General features: G+C 44.6%; 1 protein-coding gene across 1 annotated transcript; it reads right to left on the bottom strand.

Moving 5' to 3' along the window:
• Positions 1-695: 695 nt before the first annotated feature.
• Positions 696-18,949, bottom strand: LSM4 (LSM4 homolog, U6 small nuclear RNA and mRNA degradation associated). The gene is made up of 5 exons (XM_085636693.1): positions 18,738-18,949; positions 8,872-8,913; positions 8,154-8,252; positions 4,457-4,649; positions 696-1,423 (listed from the first exon to the last, which is right to left on the bottom strand). The coding sequence occupies exons 1-5, from the start codon at positions 18,738-18,740 to the stop codon at positions 1,335-1,337; spliced, it is 426 nt and encodes a 141-aa protein (XP_085492819.1). The 5' UTR covers positions 18,741-18,949; the 3' UTR covers positions 696-1,334.
• Between the last annotated feature and the right edge of the window lie 353 nt (positions 18,950-19,302).

Consider the following 19,302-nt stretch of genomic DNA (forward strand, 5'->3'; position numbering starts at 1 on the left):
CTCATCGTGGACCAATCTTAGATGAACTACCTAACTTGTATAAAGATTGACCTTCTTTAGAGAGTTGGGATTAAAAATAAAATGTCTATATTACAAGCAGGATTTATTTAACACAGTATACTAGTTCATCTCTTGAAAGACAAAAAAGCACATCTCTCTAAAGTTGTACAGAAGAGTATATAGTGGCCAGCAGACGAAAGAGTTTGTGTAAAGGGAAGCTTGATCTATAAACTGGTTTATCCACATGACCACTAGGGATGACCCACATTTTTCTTCATTAAATCAAATTTTCCTGAATAATTGCTTGGCACACTGACAAGGGATTCAATTAAGAGTGTACACTAAAACAAATCCCTCCACTGCTGTGTGTTTCAAAATATCATAACATCCTTCCATGTATAATTATCACTTAGTGTGTAACAAACTGGATTGTCCATTGGCTCCCTCCAAGAATTGACGGAAAGGGTATTTTTTTTCTCTGATTTTTTTTTGGGGTGTTCTCTCAGTTTTTTGTAAAATACTTTTTAAAAAAAAATATGCATTTGAATAAATGTCACACTGTCCAATACTGTACCAAATTAAAACACTTACAAACGTTAAACAGATCAATGTTCTTTTCAAGACATTTCTTTCTACGGCAGGGCCATTATCTTAGCTCTTCACACCAACTATTAAACAACAAACTTAAAGCAGAATGACAATTTTGATGTTTCAATTTATTAATCTTGTTAAACAAACTGAATCTGTTTTTGTCAATATAACTTGGAACTTTAGCAGGGCAAATGAACAGCAAGACAAAGCACTAAATTGGTTTAAAAAAAAAGACATTGTAAAAAAAAAAATGCTTACAAAGTGAAAATTCAGACTGTTTTGAGAATTTTAAAGTTTGTCAAATTCTACTTTTTTTTTTTTTAAACATAAAACCAGTTTGTTACACTTATTCCCAAACAAATAAAACTCAAATTAGAAAAACGTATGTAATAAACACAAAAATGTTTTTTTACAAGTGCTTAAAATATCATGACATGATCTTTTTTTTAATACTTTTTCCATTAAAAATATACAAGCTGTGGTAGTTGAATTTTTAGCTCCTAGCACAGCATTTCTCCCCTTTTAAACCGAAATCAAGTATCTCCAACTAAATGTTGTACACGCAATTCTACCAGCAAATGGTAGGAGGAATTTTACAAATTCAATAACAAAGAACAGTGTCAGATTCACTGACTGAGGCGTAGAAATGTATTACTTTAAATAATCGGCAACCTTCATCGAAAACTAAACTCACGGCTGCACGCCAACGTCCAAGATTACAAAAAGAAAGTCCAAACTGTGTTTCACTGCTTTCCAGACTGTCTGCCTGGTTTCTTCTCCTGCTGTCCTCTACCGCCGCCTGGGGCACCTCTCCCACGTCCTCCGAATACACCTAAAAAATTGTTAGCAGGTTAAGTATCAGAAGTTTCATTTCCAGCTTTCTAACATACTACATGATTTGCTGATATTTTACAAAGTGCTAAAAAATCAGGACACTTGTGATCAGACATCTTGGTCTTCTAGGAGCATTTTACTAGGTTGAAATCTTCTTAAAGCAAAGTTTTGCAATATTTCACAGGTGCAGAATTGTCACCAAAGTAACAGACTAGCATATATCGCCAACTTCTCCTCAACATTTAAGTCAGCAGAAACAGCTCCACCCCTCTGCCCAAGATATAATTCTGGCTGGCTCAACACACACCCCTTCCTCCAGCCGCCACCCTAAATACATATACACTAGTCTACCTATTATTGCGCCACTGTTCTGCACAGCTTGCTCAATGTTCTTGATTTGGTTTCTTAAAACTGACAGAAGTTTGTATTTTGGATAAGACGTTCTTACAGTATCTAATGGCTTTTTCTTTTATGGTTTAGTATGATACACATATTTCCTTTTCAACTGAAAAATCGAGTAAGATAGTATAATTTTTTACTGTCTTGTTTGTTTCCTTCCTTCACTCTGGAGATGGTTTTCCCCTCATCTTACTGCTAAAGAGAACAATGGTGGTCTTGTGTAGCCGCTTTAACAGACTCTCCCACGCTTATGTGGTAGAAGACATGGTCTTTTCCCCAGAACCCTTAGAGAAGTTGACCCCAAACCAATACATACTGCAAAACCTACCTCCACAGCTAACAAGTGCCATTTACACTCAGGGTAGTCTTATTGTAGTTGCTAGAATTCTCCCCCCCCCCCCCCGCAACAAGCAACAAGAGGTAAACAGTGGGATCTCATGAAAGAGTGCCGATGCATCTTCCGCTACCACAGAGCTCTCTTGGTGAATCTATGCTCATGACTGCACTGCTGAAGGAAAGTAAATGCCACTTGTGAAGAAATAAATTTACAAGACTAAATAGGAGTCATTCAATAACAATAAAAATGCACTAGAGGCGACTACTAAAGGTAGAAGCATTTCTACACGTGAGGCTTTGAAATCCAGTCACTATGCGGAGTATCAATTTCCCACAGTTGCAAAGAAGAAACGTTGAAAATAATATATGCAATTTTCTGCTAGATTTATTACCTCTACACCTCAACCTTTCTCTTAGACGCTCTACCCACTTTGAGGTCATAAAATATAACAATTCAAAGATGCTACAGTGCTAAGGAGGCATTAAATGCCGCTGTCAGGGAACGCTTGCCCTCCTGCTTCTGCACATGCTGGCAGATTAGAGCGTGTTATATGCAAAAAGGAGGTCTGACCTGTTGCTGCGGATGCCTTACACGTATATTTGTTTGCTTCTAGGTGTTAAGGAAGCTTGAATTGCAATTCCTCGAGAATTACACATACTTTCTACGTCAAGGAGCTAGGCAACATCATTTAATCACGCACAACCCATATGTTTGGCCTTGTCAATCTTTGTTCCTAGTGATTTGAATAAACATCTTTCTCCAAGGAGGTGCTGACTGATGTCCTACTGAAAGGTACGTATCTTTCAAAAACGTAGAGTCTAAAGAGCGTTTGGGTCATTAAGCATTCACAAACCTAGAATAGGTCAAAAAGGTAGAACAGACCACCCCCCCCCCCCCAATAGTGCACACTTCCTTACACGCAAAGCAGAGACAGCACATGCAGCAGTAGCAATGCAAGCATCCCCCGCATACAAAACAGGCAGAATCAGAATGACACTTTTCTCACACATAGAGAACAGATACAGGATGTGGAACAGCAGTACATGGTGTGAGCGTGTAATATTGTGTATAATTTAATGTGCACGAGTGTCATGATTTGGTATGTGTGAGTGATAAAGTGCAGAGACATCTGTGTGAATGTGTGTGAGATGCTGTGAGGGGAATCATAGTGTTTGTGCACATGTCCGTGATGGAATGATCGAGTAGGTATGATTGTGAGGATAACCGATGTGCAACAGAGTGTGTGATCACAGAAAGTGCCTGTCCCAGGCTTTTCATGTCTCATACGAGTCCTACGCCTGTCCCCACTTTAACTTCCCTCTAACACTTCACATACATATTCTGTTCACGTGACTCCCGCATGGCCACATCATGGTCAGTCAAAGAAGGATTTGTGAGCGATTATGTTTAGGAACGGAGTACATTCTATAGAAGAGAAGTGCTTGAAGACAGGAAGACCAGGGGAAAACCAACACATCACCATCTGGGAGGAGGGTGAACTGGAGGTGCCGACATAAACCACAGTGATGTGGTCTGTCATTTCCATAGCCGCTGCTCCCTTTCTTCTATTATCACCCAGCACATTGCCCTATAAAGGTTGAGCTTAAACATAAAAAATGAAATACACAAACTGCTCCACTTGGCTCCTTAAAATCAAGGAGAACAACAACGAGGAAAAAAAATAAACAGAACAGAACTGTGTGCATGGGAGTAATTTTGATGCAAGTAAACTTTTTTTTTTTTCTTCTAAAGAGGATTGCGATATGAATCTAATCAAAGCATTGCCTCCATTCCCCTACGCATGGGAGGAAAACAAAGCAAAGTGATGTAGATATCACACCAGTTGTTTTTTTATGTCAACTGTGTGTGCATTATTCATTAAATTCCAATTCCATACATCGCAATAGAAATAATTTCAAAGAAAATGTCTTTGCTGCAATTATTCGTTGCCACAGAGGATCTGGAAGGCAGATCACCAGGCTGAAAAGCTGAATGCTACAGCTAACCGAACATCAAGGCCATTTTCGTGAATGAAAGAAAAAATTTCCTTAACTTAAATCTCTGAAGCCACTCAACAGAGGTTCTGATTTTCCAACAGGACACTAAAGCAACAGGCTGGGATTTGAACAAGGCCTCTATTTCCCAACCCATCCTATGACAACCATCCAAGAAATGCACTCGAAATATAGACTATTTAGTGCATGTGATACAATTACGAAGACAACACAGAGACCTCCGCAAACACATACATACACATCCACCTCTAATAATTTTCATATGCTTGAGATTTTATACCTCGACCAGCGCCTCCAACACCCCTTCCTTTTTGCTGCTTCTGTTGCTGTTGCATTCCACCGCCACCACGGCCCCTGCCCTTGGACAGCACTTCCTCTTTCACCATGTCGATAATTTCATCAGGAATACGCAGGTACTTAATCGTGCTTCCACGAATGTAGCATTCAGGCATCCTCCAGAATTTGTCACCATCCTGTAGAACACAAAGGAATAACAGAAGGTGGGGAAAAACTATTCTGAAGAAGGAGGGGGTAGGTGATGTGCGACAAGAGCTGATGGAGGATTTAAGATGCTAGTTAAAAATGAACAGGTGGTTTAGGAGTGAAAAGCTTTGTTCGTCCGTAAATTATGGCCTTGATCAAGTAAGGTGAAGTTAACATTGTAGTATGAAAAACAGTTAATGAAATAGCATCAAATGCGTTCGAATATGGTTCCCTTCTCCTCTACTCTGCAATACAGACCAGTAACTCTTCTGTTTCCTCATGTATGCTGACGACATTGCTCTCCACGTCCGGGAACCTTCAGTCACTTTGGACCCCATCATTCGTGAAGTATGTAGATTCGAGGGCCAGTCTGGTATACAGATAAACTGGGCCAAGTCTATCATTTTTCCTCTCACCAATACCACACAACGTTTTGGCTCTGAATTTCCCCTGGAGTGGGCGATGGAACCGGTTAGATAGCTCGGAATCTGGCTCTCCTGTGACAGAGGCGAGGTGTGACGCGCTATGGTTGGGTGATGTCCTGGCTTGGAGAACAGAATCAATATCCACCCTACCGCTTCCTGCACATTTTCTCCAGCGATTGCGCTCTAATCTAAGATCACTGACATGGGCTGGGCAACAGTCCAGAGTCGCATGGGAAATTCTTACATTACCATTAAGACAAAGGGGTTTAAATGCAGCAGACACCTAAGCGTTCAGGCCTAATATTTACATTTTTAGTTATACCCTATACGATTTCAGCCGCATGTGCCGGTTGAGGCAGATGCGGACTCCCCAGTGCCCCTATCGACCGCACTTTATCAACCTTACAAACCCCCACGCACAGAGTGATATTGTCGGTTGCGTTCAGTGGGCGTGGGTTGGCCTCTGCCGCCGTGCCCATCTACACTGCATATATGCCCCCTCCATTCCTTTGGCTCAGAATCCAGTGCTACTGGCCCTACAGGAAGACGGTGCTAAAACACAAGCACGCAGACAGAAATTATTACATATGGTGATCTATATCCCGACGAACAATTACTCCCCCTGTTCATGCTTGAGGAGACTCCAGGCCCCACCATGCTATACATACTCCCAGATCCGTGCTACATGCCCGGCGCAACAAGTCCCTGCCTACACTACACTCCCCTGAACATATATTGACAAACGCTACCCCTCGCACACTAGTCACATGTATGTACGCAATCATGCAAGATAAGGCACCAATTTGCTACCCAGCGGCCCAAGCTAAATGGGCGATGGATATAGACCCACTCCACCCACCTACAGAGGAACCATGGATTTTTTGCTGCAAACAAATTGCAGCCCTTTCACCTGATTACAGACTCAGACTTATTAATTTCAAGTTTTTACACAGATTATATCACACTCACGAACAGATACAGGGTATGGGTCTGCTGGTGTAGGGGTACTGAGAGAAGCTCAGCACCCCAGGCTTCCTTCCTTCATCTGGCCTGGAATTACCCTAAAAAAGCAGCTTTCTGGAGGTAGGTACATCATATTATTCACCAGATTACTGGTCACACTACTGCAAACTCCCCGGATTAGTTTGATGAGCTGTGTCAGACATGTTTCACCTGAACACCGGTGCCTTACAGTTATGCTCTTACTTCTGGCCATGCGCTAAATTGCCATGCACTGGGGGAGAAAACCTGCACCAAAGGCTGTGTCTTGGCTACGAGATGCCTCCTATTGTCAAGAGCCACTGGCCAATTATTGGGAATAATTGCCGCTGACCTCTCGCCCTATAGACATTTGGGAGCGGTTTTTAATGTACTTACGATCACCCATCCCTGTCGCAGAGGGATGGAACCATACCGGCTATTGCCTGCCCGCCATTCTGCGGGTTTGCGGTCTTCGGTACTATTTCATGTGGTATCAGTAGTTCCAAAACAATTGCTTTTTTCAGTCAATCAAGACTTGCATCTGCCCGAATTTTGGCTCCAAAGGTGTCTTTAATTGATCACCCTGAACTTCCTGTGAGAAACAGGTCAACTTTCATGTCATGAAAACACAGCAGCTTCATCCAGTAGTCTGTCTTGCAGCTGTAATTTTCTTGGGCACCTTGTGATCACAGATTGTCTAGAACTTGACCTCTTGTTTTCTCAGTTTTTACCCTACTGCCCCGCAATATATCTTAAGGCTTAAAAGAGTGCAATGACTTGTGTTGTTAGTTGTATAATGGAAAATCCTACTCTTTGGTGTCATAGTACAGATCATAAACTTGGCATCACTTCTTTTGCTCATCTGCAGTTAACACAGCAGGGAAACATTTGTAGTAAGTGCAAATTTCACCTATTGGGGAATTGGTCATGCCAGCTGTTAATTTAATGTGTATTGCATAAAGGCGCAAGGACTCGTTTGAGGAGGCAACTGTATGGATTCCAGCTTTAAATAAAGAACAGTCTGGGAAAGCCTCTGTGGACAGGCAGTTTAGAGGTTCATAACAATACCTCTAAATGTGGTGGTAAGAAATGTTAAATGATACCTTATTCCAACCAAAAAGTAAACTCCAAAGAGAAACAGATCCGTATCACAGAAACAAAAACAAAATTGTTCAATTTCCCTCTAAAAATCTATTTCACACTAGTGCTAAGAAACTATGTTGAGCACTGTCACAAGGAAGCAGAATTCTAAAAGGTGGGCATTCTCTGGAAGTACTAAACAGCAACACTTCAAATTAGGATTTTACTCGATGGCAAAATCCAGTCATCGGAATTATACAGGACTTCAGGCCAATGTCAATACAATCTCTCTTTATGAGACTATCATTCAATAGCATCTCAGCACTTACTGCCTTTAAATTTGTGAAAGTTTTAAGTTACACTGGTCGTGTTTTCAGTTCACGCTGCAGTACATGGACAGTGTTTAAGATACTCTTGAGAAGGATGGACTCCTCCGGCAACTGTACAAAGGAAAACTGACCAACCGACAAAGGTGTAATGAACCAGCCTTACTGCTGTGTAGAATTGTGTATGGCCCTCATTCTTATAATCCAAAAGGGATTTAGCTTTAATTGGGCCCGGAAGATGAGAAGGATTTCCTTTAAAACCATATAAGTGATTGAGTTAAGGATAGTGTGGTATCCATTTGCTATGTGAATGAAGCCTGTTTAAGTAACATGACTGCAAGATAGAATTTGCAATGTTGAGTACGCTAGGTATGAGTATGCTAGAAGGGAGTATTCCGTCAGGAATCAGTTATGGAGATGGGAAGGAGAATTACAATCTATACTGCTGGAGGGGATATGTATACACTGCGATGCATGTATATTGTTAAATATAACTATTGGACAGAAACGGAGTTCTACAGAAGGCACATTTCTATAATTCATATCCGCTAAAAGATGTACAGCAGATTGTGCATTAGAAATGCAATTTGGCCTGGATACAGAGGTAGAGATAAAAATACCACCTAGCTAACTCCAAACACCTAGGATTTGAGGGTTGTGAAAATTAAAAGCAAGTACCTACCCTCGAGGTACAGATCACTTCTCTGAGATTGATGTTCATCCAGTTATCACAACTCACTAGATGGCCGTTATACGTTTCTCCATTTTTCAATTCCACCAACTGCAAAAATTTAAGAAAGTAAAGTTAAACATGTACTGGAAGGCTATGCTGCATGCAAAGCACTTAATCTCCCTGTGCCTGACAAAATGAATGTGTCCATCTGTAACGCAACTGGTGCTCATGTAAAGCGCTCCGATACCTTGAAGTCGAGTTTGCGCTATATACAACTTCCCAAAGAAATAGTACAATTTACTTCTGTAGGTAGTTAAAAGACACGAGGTGAGGATGAAGGATTTGCTGAGCAGATGCTGGGCAGGTAGGACGATAAGTCACCCACAGTAGTGAAATGCTTTCAAGCAATTCTTTTAGAGACTTGTGGGGAGACAGGAAAGAAACAATGGTTTGTCTGTGGTTTGCCCTTTCAGTGTCCCACTCAAGGCAACTGGTTCAGAACAAGGTACTTCAAAATCAATACACCACTGACTACCATGCACAAACTCAGGTTCTCTTTTCCGGAAATGCATCCTCGCCAAAAAAGAAAAATTGATATAGCTGAAGTAAAAAATTAAAAGTGGCCTGGGAGGAGGGGGGGTCTGCATGGAAGAACTCTCTGATTCTTCAAGGAGGATATTTCTTTTGGACCATTCTTATAAGGCTTGAAAACAATTTCTTTACTCACCATAGGGTGATTCTGAGCAGTCTTCAGTAATGATAAAGGCAGCTGCAAAAACAAAGGAAACAGCAAGTCACATAAGCGATGACAAAAACAGTCATCAAAACAAGGCATAGTCAAGCAGTAAGGAAGTGGACCCTTTTTATGATGTTTAAAGACACCAGATTATGTTTACTTTACAAGTTTCACATCTAGTACATTTGCATCCCTGTCAGATGCAAGAATATATTCTAAAGTGGTCATTACTCCAAAACCAGGATATCACACCATGGTGTGAGGTCTCACAAATACAGTTTCAATCAGGGACACAAATTACTGGTAGGGGCATCCTAGTACTACAAATCCAGATGTCATGCTCAAATGCAACATGGATTGGATTGGATTGGATGTCGATTTGTAAAGCGCGAATTGTTGCCCGAGGGCAATCACATGTACATACAGACAATCCTTCTGACGGAAAGGGCTTAACAAGCCATTTAAGATATGAATAGACAACTAAACTGAGCGACCCCCATAGGATTGATGTTAGAGGTGCGGAAAGCATCCAACAAACGTTATTTGTTCCAAGCAGCTGTATGGTTACAGCATATACTGTGGACTTTGAAACTGGCAAGGTTTTGGAGAGATGATTTTAATAGAACATAATTTGTCTCCAATATTAAATGAGGTAGTTCCCCGTTAACAGTGGTGTTCCAATATTTTAAATGATGATTGTTGGCTGCCTAGCAGTTTGAAAATGCAAGTCTATCATGCAATGAATCATGAAAAAAATCAAACACTTAGGGCATGGCAAGGAAATGAAAGTCTTTTGTTCACGATTACATTTTAGAGCTCGTGATTATTTCAAAGAATTGTGATATTCAAAAGAAGAGCACGGTCAGTAGTTTAACAACATTTATGTATCTATAAATCGCATACGTCTGATCACATCTCCCCTGCTTAATCATGTTTAGTTGTTGGATAAAAATAAAAATGGCATATACATACATTTTTAGTGCATTTCTGTACATGTTACATTTGATAGACATATTAGGAGTATAATAGTATAGTCCAGGGATGTAGAATCCCTATAGCCCGATGCCCACAACATTTTGTTTGGGGTTAAGGACAAAACGTTTTCATGTTCATTTTGTCCTTGGGACAAGTAGGCCCAACCCCTTGAAGCACAAATCCCTTTGCTGCCATATTACAGTACCACATTATACATCAGGAAAGAGCATTGTCTGCAGTTACGGTAATATTTATGTCCATATGTTAATTTCACTACTGTTTGAATTTGTATTTATGGTTCATTAATACAAAGCCTTTATTATTAGGGTGACCACTCTAAGGAAATGTAAGTTCAGACTGCACTGCTGACAGTGGTTCCAGTTTCAGTAAAATGGGTACAGTTGATTTCAAAGTTTAACAATTTGAGGCTACTTATAATGCTTCCAGGATGCTCTCTGATTAGATGTAAATGTATGCAAAAGCTTGAAAGCAAGATAGATGATTCTTTGCTTTCAAAATAAAATGTTAATTAAAAAAATTGCAAATACGAAAAAAAAACGTTTTGCTAAACTATGGTAAAACTCTAGGTACCATTTCTTTGAAGCGTCACTTAATAAAATGTGTTGATGATGGATGCTAGTATTTCCCAAAAATATTCATAATAGAAAATCAGTGTACCCCGTTTCAAGAAATTATATGAAACATGAAAAAAAGCATTGGCAACGCGTCTAGGTATGACATTGGTGGTCAGCCTTTTTGGTTTTGTCAATGCGTGTCTTGTTTTGACATGGTTTTGTAAAGTGGGGGCGACTGCAGTGCCTGTGCTCAGGCCAGGTCGCCCCCACGCTCCTGTGCTGCTCCTGCCTTGCCCAACTGCCGCTTCCTTTGTTTGCCTGCTGCCGCTTCCTGTTACTTCGTGATCGGGCGACCCAGCCGCCGCTGAGCCGCCCGCCCGAGCTTCTTCCCGCCGCTGCCTCCCTGCGGCCCCGCCAGCCTATTCGCCGCCCCGCTCCCGCCAACCAGCTGTTCCGCCCACCCAGCTCCCTACTTAAGGGGACCGTGCCACCTGATCGGGAGCGACTGCAGTGCCTGTGCTCAGGCCTGGTCACCCCCACGCTCCTGTGCTGCTCCTGCCTTGCCTGACTGCCGCTTCCTTTGTTTGCCTGCTGCCGCTTCCTGTTACTTCGTGATCGGGCGACCCAGCCGCCGCTGAGCCGCCCGCCCGCACCAGCTTCTTCCCGCCGCTGCCTCCCTGCGGCCCCGCCCCCCGCCAGCCCATTCGCCGCCCCGCTCCCGCCAACCAGCTGTTCCGCCCACCCGGCTCCCTACTTATGCTGCCCTCACGCATGCGCAGCGTTGACGTGCAGCGGGCGCGCCGATTGTGCGCCGAAGGCGCGCCAAAGGCAAGCCCGTCTGCGCCCGTCCGCGCCTGGACCACGCCCAGCGCCAGGACCCCTGGTCCCCACCGCCGATGCAAGACTACACGTCAGACCTACGACACCGCCACTCTCAACACACTCAATGCCGGCCGGAACCCTGCCTGCTACCGAGCCACCCCGAGGCGCACCCACGGACCCTTCGCCTGCAGAGCCTGCCGATTCACCTGCTACCGGACCTGTGCCGCCCCCACCGAGTCCAACACCAACAGCAACCACCTGAAGTGCATCCTGCTCAACACCCGCTCCGTCCACAGGCACGCCGTGGAACTCTGGGACCTGCTCGACGCGACAGCACCAGACGTCGCCTTCCTCACCGAAACCTGGATGAACGCCTCCTCAGCGCCCGACATCGCCATAGCCATCCCGGACGGATACAAGATCACCCGGAAAGATCGCGTCAAACAGAGGGTTGGAGGTATCGCCATCATACACAAGAACACCATCCGCATCTCGACTAACTCCGACGAAACCTTCACCGCCGCCGAACACCTGCACTTCCAGATACACACTGACCCCAAGACCACCCTCCGAGGCACCCTCATCTACAGACCCCCGGGACCACGCACACAATTCAGCGAAGACATCGCAGACTTCATCAGCCTGCACGCCCTCCCCTCCGCCGACTACATCCTCCTAGGGGACCTCAACTTCCACCTGGAGAACAACAACGACAGAAACACCACCGCCCTGCTGGACAACCTCGCCAACCTCGGACTCAAGCAACTGGTGAACACCCCCACCCACTACGCCGGCCACACGCTTGACCCCGTCTTCTCATCCAGCAAGCACATCTCCTTCAGCCACGCCACCGGACTCCACTGGACCGACCACAGCTGCGTCCACTTCTGCTTCAGTAGAACTACGAACCACCACCACCCGCAACAGGTCCCCTGCCGAAGCTGGAGCAAGATCACCGCTGAGCAGCTCACCGCCTCCCTCAGCCAGAACACTCCCACCTGCACAACGGACCCCAACGAAGCAGCCAGCAACCTCACCAAGTGGCTGACCGCCTGCGCCGATGACCTCGCACCACTAAAGAACCCGCCCAGCAGACCCGGCAGCAAGAAAACCCCCTGGTTCACCGACGAACTCAAGGAATCCAAGAAGAACTGCCGCACCCTCGAGAAACCCTGGCGGCTCGACCAGACCACAGACAACAGGACCGCCCTCAAGCACGCCACCCGCAAACACCATCAGCTGATCCGCGCCACCAAGAAGACGGCACTCAAAGAACGACTGGACAACAACGCCCACGACAGCAAGGAACTCTTCAGCATCGTCAAAGAGTTCTCCAACCCCAGCGCCGGAAACAACGACATCACTCCCTCACAAGACCTCTGCGACTCACTCGCCTCGTTCTTCCACCGCAAGATCGCCGACATACACAACAGCTTCGACGCACAGACCACGCACCCTACCACCGAACCAACGCCCGCCACCACCACCCTCTGCAACTGGACCCCGATCAGCACCGAAGACACCACCCGCACAATGAACTCCATCCACTCCGGATCACCAACCGACCCGTGCCCACACCACGTCTTCAACAAAACCGACGCCATCATCACACCCCATCTCCGAGACACCATCAACTCCTCCTTCTACACCGCCACCTTCCCGGAGAGCTGGAAGCACGCCGAGCTGACCGCCCTCCTGAAAAAACCAACGGCGGACCCCACCGACCTCAAGAACTACCGTCCCATCTCGCTCCTTCCTTTTCCGGCCAAAGTCATCGAGAAGACCGTCAACAAACAGCTTGCCGCCTTCCTCGAGACGAACGGATCCCTCGACCCCTCGCAGTCCGGGTTTCGGGCCAACCACAGCACCGAGACCGCCCTTATCGCAGCCACCGACGACATCAGAACCCTGATCGACGACGGGGAAACAGCGGCCCTCATCCTCCTGGACCTCTCTGCGGCGTTCGACACTGTCTGCCACCGCACCCTAGTGAAGCGCCTCAGCAACATCGGAATCCGAGAGAAAGCGCTGGAGTGGATCATCTCATTCGTCACCGGAAGAACCCAGAGAGTCCGCCTCCCTCCGTTCAGATCTGAGGCCACCGAAGTCATCTGTGGCGTACCACAAGGATCTTCACTCAGTCCAACCCTCTTCAACGTCTACATGAGCCCCCTCGCAGCCATCGCACGCCAACACAGCCTCAACATCATCTCCTATGCCGACGACACCCAGCTCATCCTCTCCCTCACCAACGACCCCACCACCGCCAGAGCCAACCTACACGAAGGGATGAAAGACGTCGCCGACTGGATGAGGAACAGCCGCCTTAAACTGAACTCAGACAAGACGGAAGTCCTCATCCTGGGATCATCACCCTCCGCCTGGGACGACTCCTGGTGGCCCCCGGCTCTGGGCACCGCTCCCAAACCAACGGACCACGCACGCAACCTGGGCTTCATCCTGGACTCCTCCCTGTCAATGACCAGACAAGTCAACGCCGTCTCATCCTCGTGCTTCAACACCCTGCGCATGCTCCGCAAGATCTTCAGATGGATCCCCACTGAAACCAGGAAGACCGTCACCCAGGCACTCATCACCAGCCGACTGGACTACGGGAACACCCTCTACGCCGGAACCACAGCCAAACTTCAAAAAAGACTCCAACGCACCCAGAACGCCTCCGCACGACTCATCCTGGACATCCCCCGACACAGCCACATCACCGGACACCTGAGAGACCTGCACTGGCTCCCCGTCAGTAAGAGAATCACGTTCAGACTCCTTACCCATGCACACAAGGCTCTCCACGACCTGGGCCCCAAATACCTCAACGACCGCATGACCTTCTACACGCCCACCCGCCAGCTACGATCGACCAGCCACGCACTCGCCACCGTACCACGCATCTGCAGAGCCACCGCCGGAGGAAGATCCTTCTCCTACCTGGCAGCCAAGACTTGGAACTCCCTCCCCACCCACCTTCGGCGAACCCAAGACCATCTCTCCTTCAGGAAGCAGCTCAAGACCTGGCTGTTCGAGCAGTAACATCCACCTCTCCCAGCGCCTTGAGACCCTCCCGGGTGAGTAGCGCGCTTTACAAATGCCGTGATTGATCGATTAAAGCACTATTGTTGTGGGAGCTGCCGGGCCCTCATCATAACAACAAACATTGGCAAAAGCAAAATATTTGACTCAAAAAACCCCACATTGCCACAGTAGTTAGTTCTTGGCACCGAAAAAAACTATTCTGCATACCAATATGCTCCTTGAGAAAGAGCAGAATGCAGTCACTCACAGTGAAGTCAACCAATAGATAGAGGGATAGAATTTTAACAAACACAAAAGGTCTCGGTTAACGCCAGACTTAAATAAGGACCCAATTCTTAAATAAAGTCACAAAAGTGCACCCATGGCTTACGTCCTTGCATTAGTGCAAATGTACAGTTATCATGAATTCGCAATAATTTACAGAAGTAGGTCAGGAAATCGCATTCCTAGAAAATATTTGTGAACTGCACATTAGCACTAGCAAATATGCATGTACATATTTGCTCATGCAGAAATCTGTTGAGCGGTAACAAGTTTGCACTCCCACCAACCACTTTTTTCCTCAACCCTGGAAGAAGTTTTACTTCTGCCCTTGTAAGGAGTAAATTTCAAACCTTTTTCTGTATGGGAAAATATTAGAGAAGAGCTGATGAAAACTCATAAAATATGCAAGTTATGTTTGCACGGACTCAAAATGGCATTCCAACCATGGAGAACTATTGCTTACCGCTACCTCCAGTCCCCAGTATGTAGATCTACAGAAAGGAGGCAAAATAAGGGAACTGCTACTATTCAAACTCTACCATGGTATGAGCTCTGGCATAATCAGAGAGGCGAATATCACAGCTCTTATATAATAGGATTGCTGTCATAATTTGTTGTAACACTTCATGGCACCAAAGAGACAAGTGAATTGTTACATGACAAGTAGATTTATGAAGCAACATGTTCCATGGACAAGTAGATATTTTATTAAATTCCACACACCCGATAGTCATACTCGGATGTAGAATGTTTTGGTGGATCACTGTTTTAATGCTTAATACATTTTCAAAACAATATTTGTCCAAACCATTGTCAAGAGGGATCTAAAAAGATCTTTTAAATCTTAGCAAATAATCTGGAAACTGCACAGTTTACAATTTTTGAGTCTGCACCATTATAACTGCTTTAGACAGATTGTCCCGAGCAACCAACAAATATATGAATACGCGTATCCAAATCTTCTTGCTTTCAGGTCGATTTCATCAACAATCTTCAGTGGCCACAGCCTTTCATCAACAATCTTCAATAGCCACAGCGTTAGTGGCCACCCTCTCCCTTGGAGCACCCAAGGCAAATAGCATTGATATTTACCGTGGGGGAATCTAAAAAAGTTGTCGCAAGTGGCCCTGCCACGTTCTAGATCGACCCATTATAATTGCTAATGCTGCCTTTCCAGGTGGCAATATGATCAAATGGACAGGGTTCCAAGTCTTGAATAAGAATTACGGCCACACTGTCCTATTCCCTCACTTCCTCGCTAGGATCTGAATAGGATTCTTAAATCTGCTGCTACCTTTTAACTCCTCTCACGAAAATCCATCCTGGAGCAGTCTTTATCTAGATTAAAAGCTGGTCTCCTAATCCATTTGTAATGTACTACCTGCTCTGATAGTAGCGGACAACAGTGGTAGAAGTGTGCAATAAAAGGGTCATCATCACTGTCGTAAAATGGGGTAAAACGCAGCCCTTGCTACAAGGCCAAAATTAAAACCGTAGTTTAATAATAAGAAAAATAAAGGAGTCCCTTTGAAAGGTCTGTAATAAAATTGACATGTATTCGGCTTATAGCGAAAACATTTGTTGTCCTTACTGAACTGCTATTACAGCATCTGATGCTATCACATGGCCCTTCAAATCTTGAAGAAGTTTTAGCTTCTCTTCACAACACCCAGTGAACTATCTCTATGTTTTGATGTCAGTTCAGTACATTCCATTAAAAGCACCACTTATGCCAGGGGTCTCCTGAAGCTTTTGCATCAGCCATTGATCTAGCCTCCCCAATCTACTTCAGCATCTAATTACACCCCCCTCTCCCCCATAGGCGAATATTGAAGAAAAAAACTTGATTAGATGCTATTTACTCATTTCTCCGTTGCCTTGTCTGTCCAAAATGTTCAACTGGATTATACACTGTTCACTATCTGATGTTATGCCTATAGTTTATCACTTCCTACTCAGAATAACTTGTGTTCTAGTTAATCCAGGCATTGGCTTACCCTAACTTTATTGTTCACACTTGTTTTGCTGCAGCCTGGATGCAAGGCATCTAAATCAAACACATCAGATGTTTGGAAGGCCTTTCTATATTTTGTTTGCATATGCCAAACGCAGCAGGCTCACACTATTGTTGCCTGGATGCTAACATAAAATGAAAGATTTATTCAGTAATTACAGTTGCAAATAATGCCCACAGGGACAATTCAAATGAACCCTAAGATGTCTGATGTCCCAGAATTGGTTGGGCACATACAGAGGCTATTTGAAGAACAACAAAAAATAAATATTAATGTTTAACATTTGTGTGGTGTATCCCATGAACTTTATTAGCTCTGGTGCCAAATATGCCGTATAAATGTCGATCCTAAATTAGGAAGATTGCCAGAATTTGAGAGGGAGGGGAAGCAAGCATGATACGAAGGCCTCTTTCAAAGATTTATTCAGGAACTTGCATAAAGCAGAATGCTATTCTTGAATTTGCGAGTCAAACCAGAGAAGAACCTGTAAAACCTATCTGTACTGAAGGTGTAAATGCACCTCAATTATTTGGAGGGGTGATGTTTGCCACACTAAGTACCATGCATCAGGAGTCAGACTAACACATTTTAGTACCGGTGTCCATAACATTAAAATTCTTAGTCACGCATATTAAGCTCGCTCCCAGAAGGCCAACTAGACACTGCAGGCCGCGGACCTTTTTTGATGTATAATTTGCAAAGCAGCAGTCAGCGATCTTGCTGTGCGCTGCTACTCAAGACAATTATGAGCTGTGGCCCAGGTCAAGGAGCGGTGACTCGTTACTAGGTGACAAGCTATGTACCCTGATAAGTTTGTTTACTTGTGCTTTCCTTTAAACCATTTAGGCTGTGGCCTTTAGGTAGCACTCGCAGCATTGTGGATCCAGCTTAACACATTTTATAAAACAAACAGGCAAGCCTAGGCAGGTAAAACGTATTTTGTCAGACCTGTTCCAACCTAGTTGCTTCTACAACAGCACAGGAAAAAGGAGCGCTACTAATTTCAACCTCTGTGAAAGGAGGTGAATTAAAACTAGTACCGAGGCTTCTCTATGAGAGCAGTAGCAGTCTGGTAGTTTTCAACAACCTCAGTCCGGTGAGGTTCCAAAGTAATCTGCCAAAGTGTGTTCAGTATATAATGTAAAGATTCTGGCTTTGTAAATGTACATTTTTTTTTATAAAAAAGGTAAAACATATTGAAATAACACTGCACCCTCTTCAGCAATCTGAAAACGTGTTTATTGTGATTTGCCGCATTTTAATGAGTTTTTGCCTTTGGACATGACAAAGCTAAAAAGGGTAAATGGACTGGAATATAGCGGTCTTCCTAATAAAATTATATTTACAGGAACTGCATTTTTCTGAACTTAACAGAGCAGTTTGCAATGTATGAAATTCTGTTTGTGTATATTTGTGTTCTCATGCATAGGGGACATGATGGAAAAGTGGCAAGCCATGATCTATGATATAACTGGAACGAGTTCTTGGATGACAAATCTTCAGTGTGTTTTTGCTTTTCACGGATTACTTTTGCTTTCTGGTCTGTTTTAAGGCGATTTCTAAATCATTTTAAAGCGAGAATTCCCCAATATTTATCATATTTCACGGCTATAACTGCTTTATTCAATTTACGATAAAGCGTCACTCAAAGTGTCACACATATGGCATTAAAATATCACACATGGGCAAACTGAAACCTTGGCAGTAATGTTAAGAGTCCAAGGGTTGCCTTCTATATAGGGCACAGAATTTGAATTCAATTTTTTGTCTAACAAAAGCACCTCGTGGAGGACTTTAATCCCAGAAGCAAATAGGGGCGTTTTCTTCAAATCAGTAAAGATCCTATTACTAATGGTGGACGTATTCGGGAGCGTTCTGGTGGAATTTTTGGAACCTCCATTAAAGGAATAGTCTTGCCTGCCTTTTAATACGCTGCCTGTCCAACTGCGGTGAATAAGAGGCCTCTTTGACTCTAGTTTCCATAAACTGAGACTAAGGTTTTTTTGGGGGAAACCCTTCCAATTACTGGTTGAGAGGTCCACGCACTCTGGTTTGTGGAGCCCTCCTAAACGCCCCTCTCCCCAACATCCTGCAACATTTGTTTTAAGGGCCCCAAACTGTCCACCCCCCTCTCTGCCCCAGCCCCGCCATCACTTGCCATGGTGCCAGAGCTTCCGGCGTCGCTTTTCTCTTGCCTCCGTCACTCCTTCCGCGGCGCGCGAACCTGCTCACGGCCTGATTGACACCTCTCTCTTCCAGTCGCCTTCTGATCAATGCCGATAGCTGACCAATCAAATTCCTCAACTTTACACTCCGGTGGAAGCAGCGCATGTCGCGGGCTTCTGACGTTGTTTTGGCACGTTGAAGAACAGCGGGAACGTGAGAATACAGCGTAAAAGAGGCTAAAAACTAGACAGCGCACAAGCAGCGCGGCCATATTACAAGTAGGAAAATGTACCTCTTGCTCGAAAAACTCTTAGTCATTTTCAAATTGAGGACTTCGTCATAACTGTGTAGTCACTAGTTGGACTTATCCCTTTCTGCTTCGGTAATGTTTTTAGCGTAGCCTACTACTAAATGGCCGCGAGATGGCAGGCTAAGCCTAGCTATCAAATGTCCGATGTTCCGGTTATTGATTTTGTAAATGTTATTTTCATTCACAAACGTCCTAAAATATGGCTTACACCTATGTTGGGTTTCGTTTTTGACATTTTAGAAATGTT

Source organism: Triturus cristatus, chromosome 12, assembly GCF_964204655.1.
Source record: "Triturus cristatus chromosome 12, aTriCri1.1, whole genome shotgun sequence".
In the NCBI taxonomy this organism is placed as follows: Eukaryota; Metazoa; Chordata; class Amphibia; order Caudata; family Salamandridae; genus Triturus; species Triturus cristatus.

Bases quoted from the DNA above. Each gene is read 5' to 3' on its own strand.
- LSM4 (XM_085636693.1), bottom strand. The intron at 8,253-8,871 runs GTGAGTAAAGAA...AAATTTTTGCAG, and splicing joins CTGCTCAGAATCACCCTATG to TTGGTGGAATTGAAAAATGG. The intron at 1,424-4,456 runs GTATAAAATCTC...ACAATTTTTTAG, and splicing joins TGTTGGAGGCGCTGGTCGAG to GTGTATTCGGAGGACGTGGG.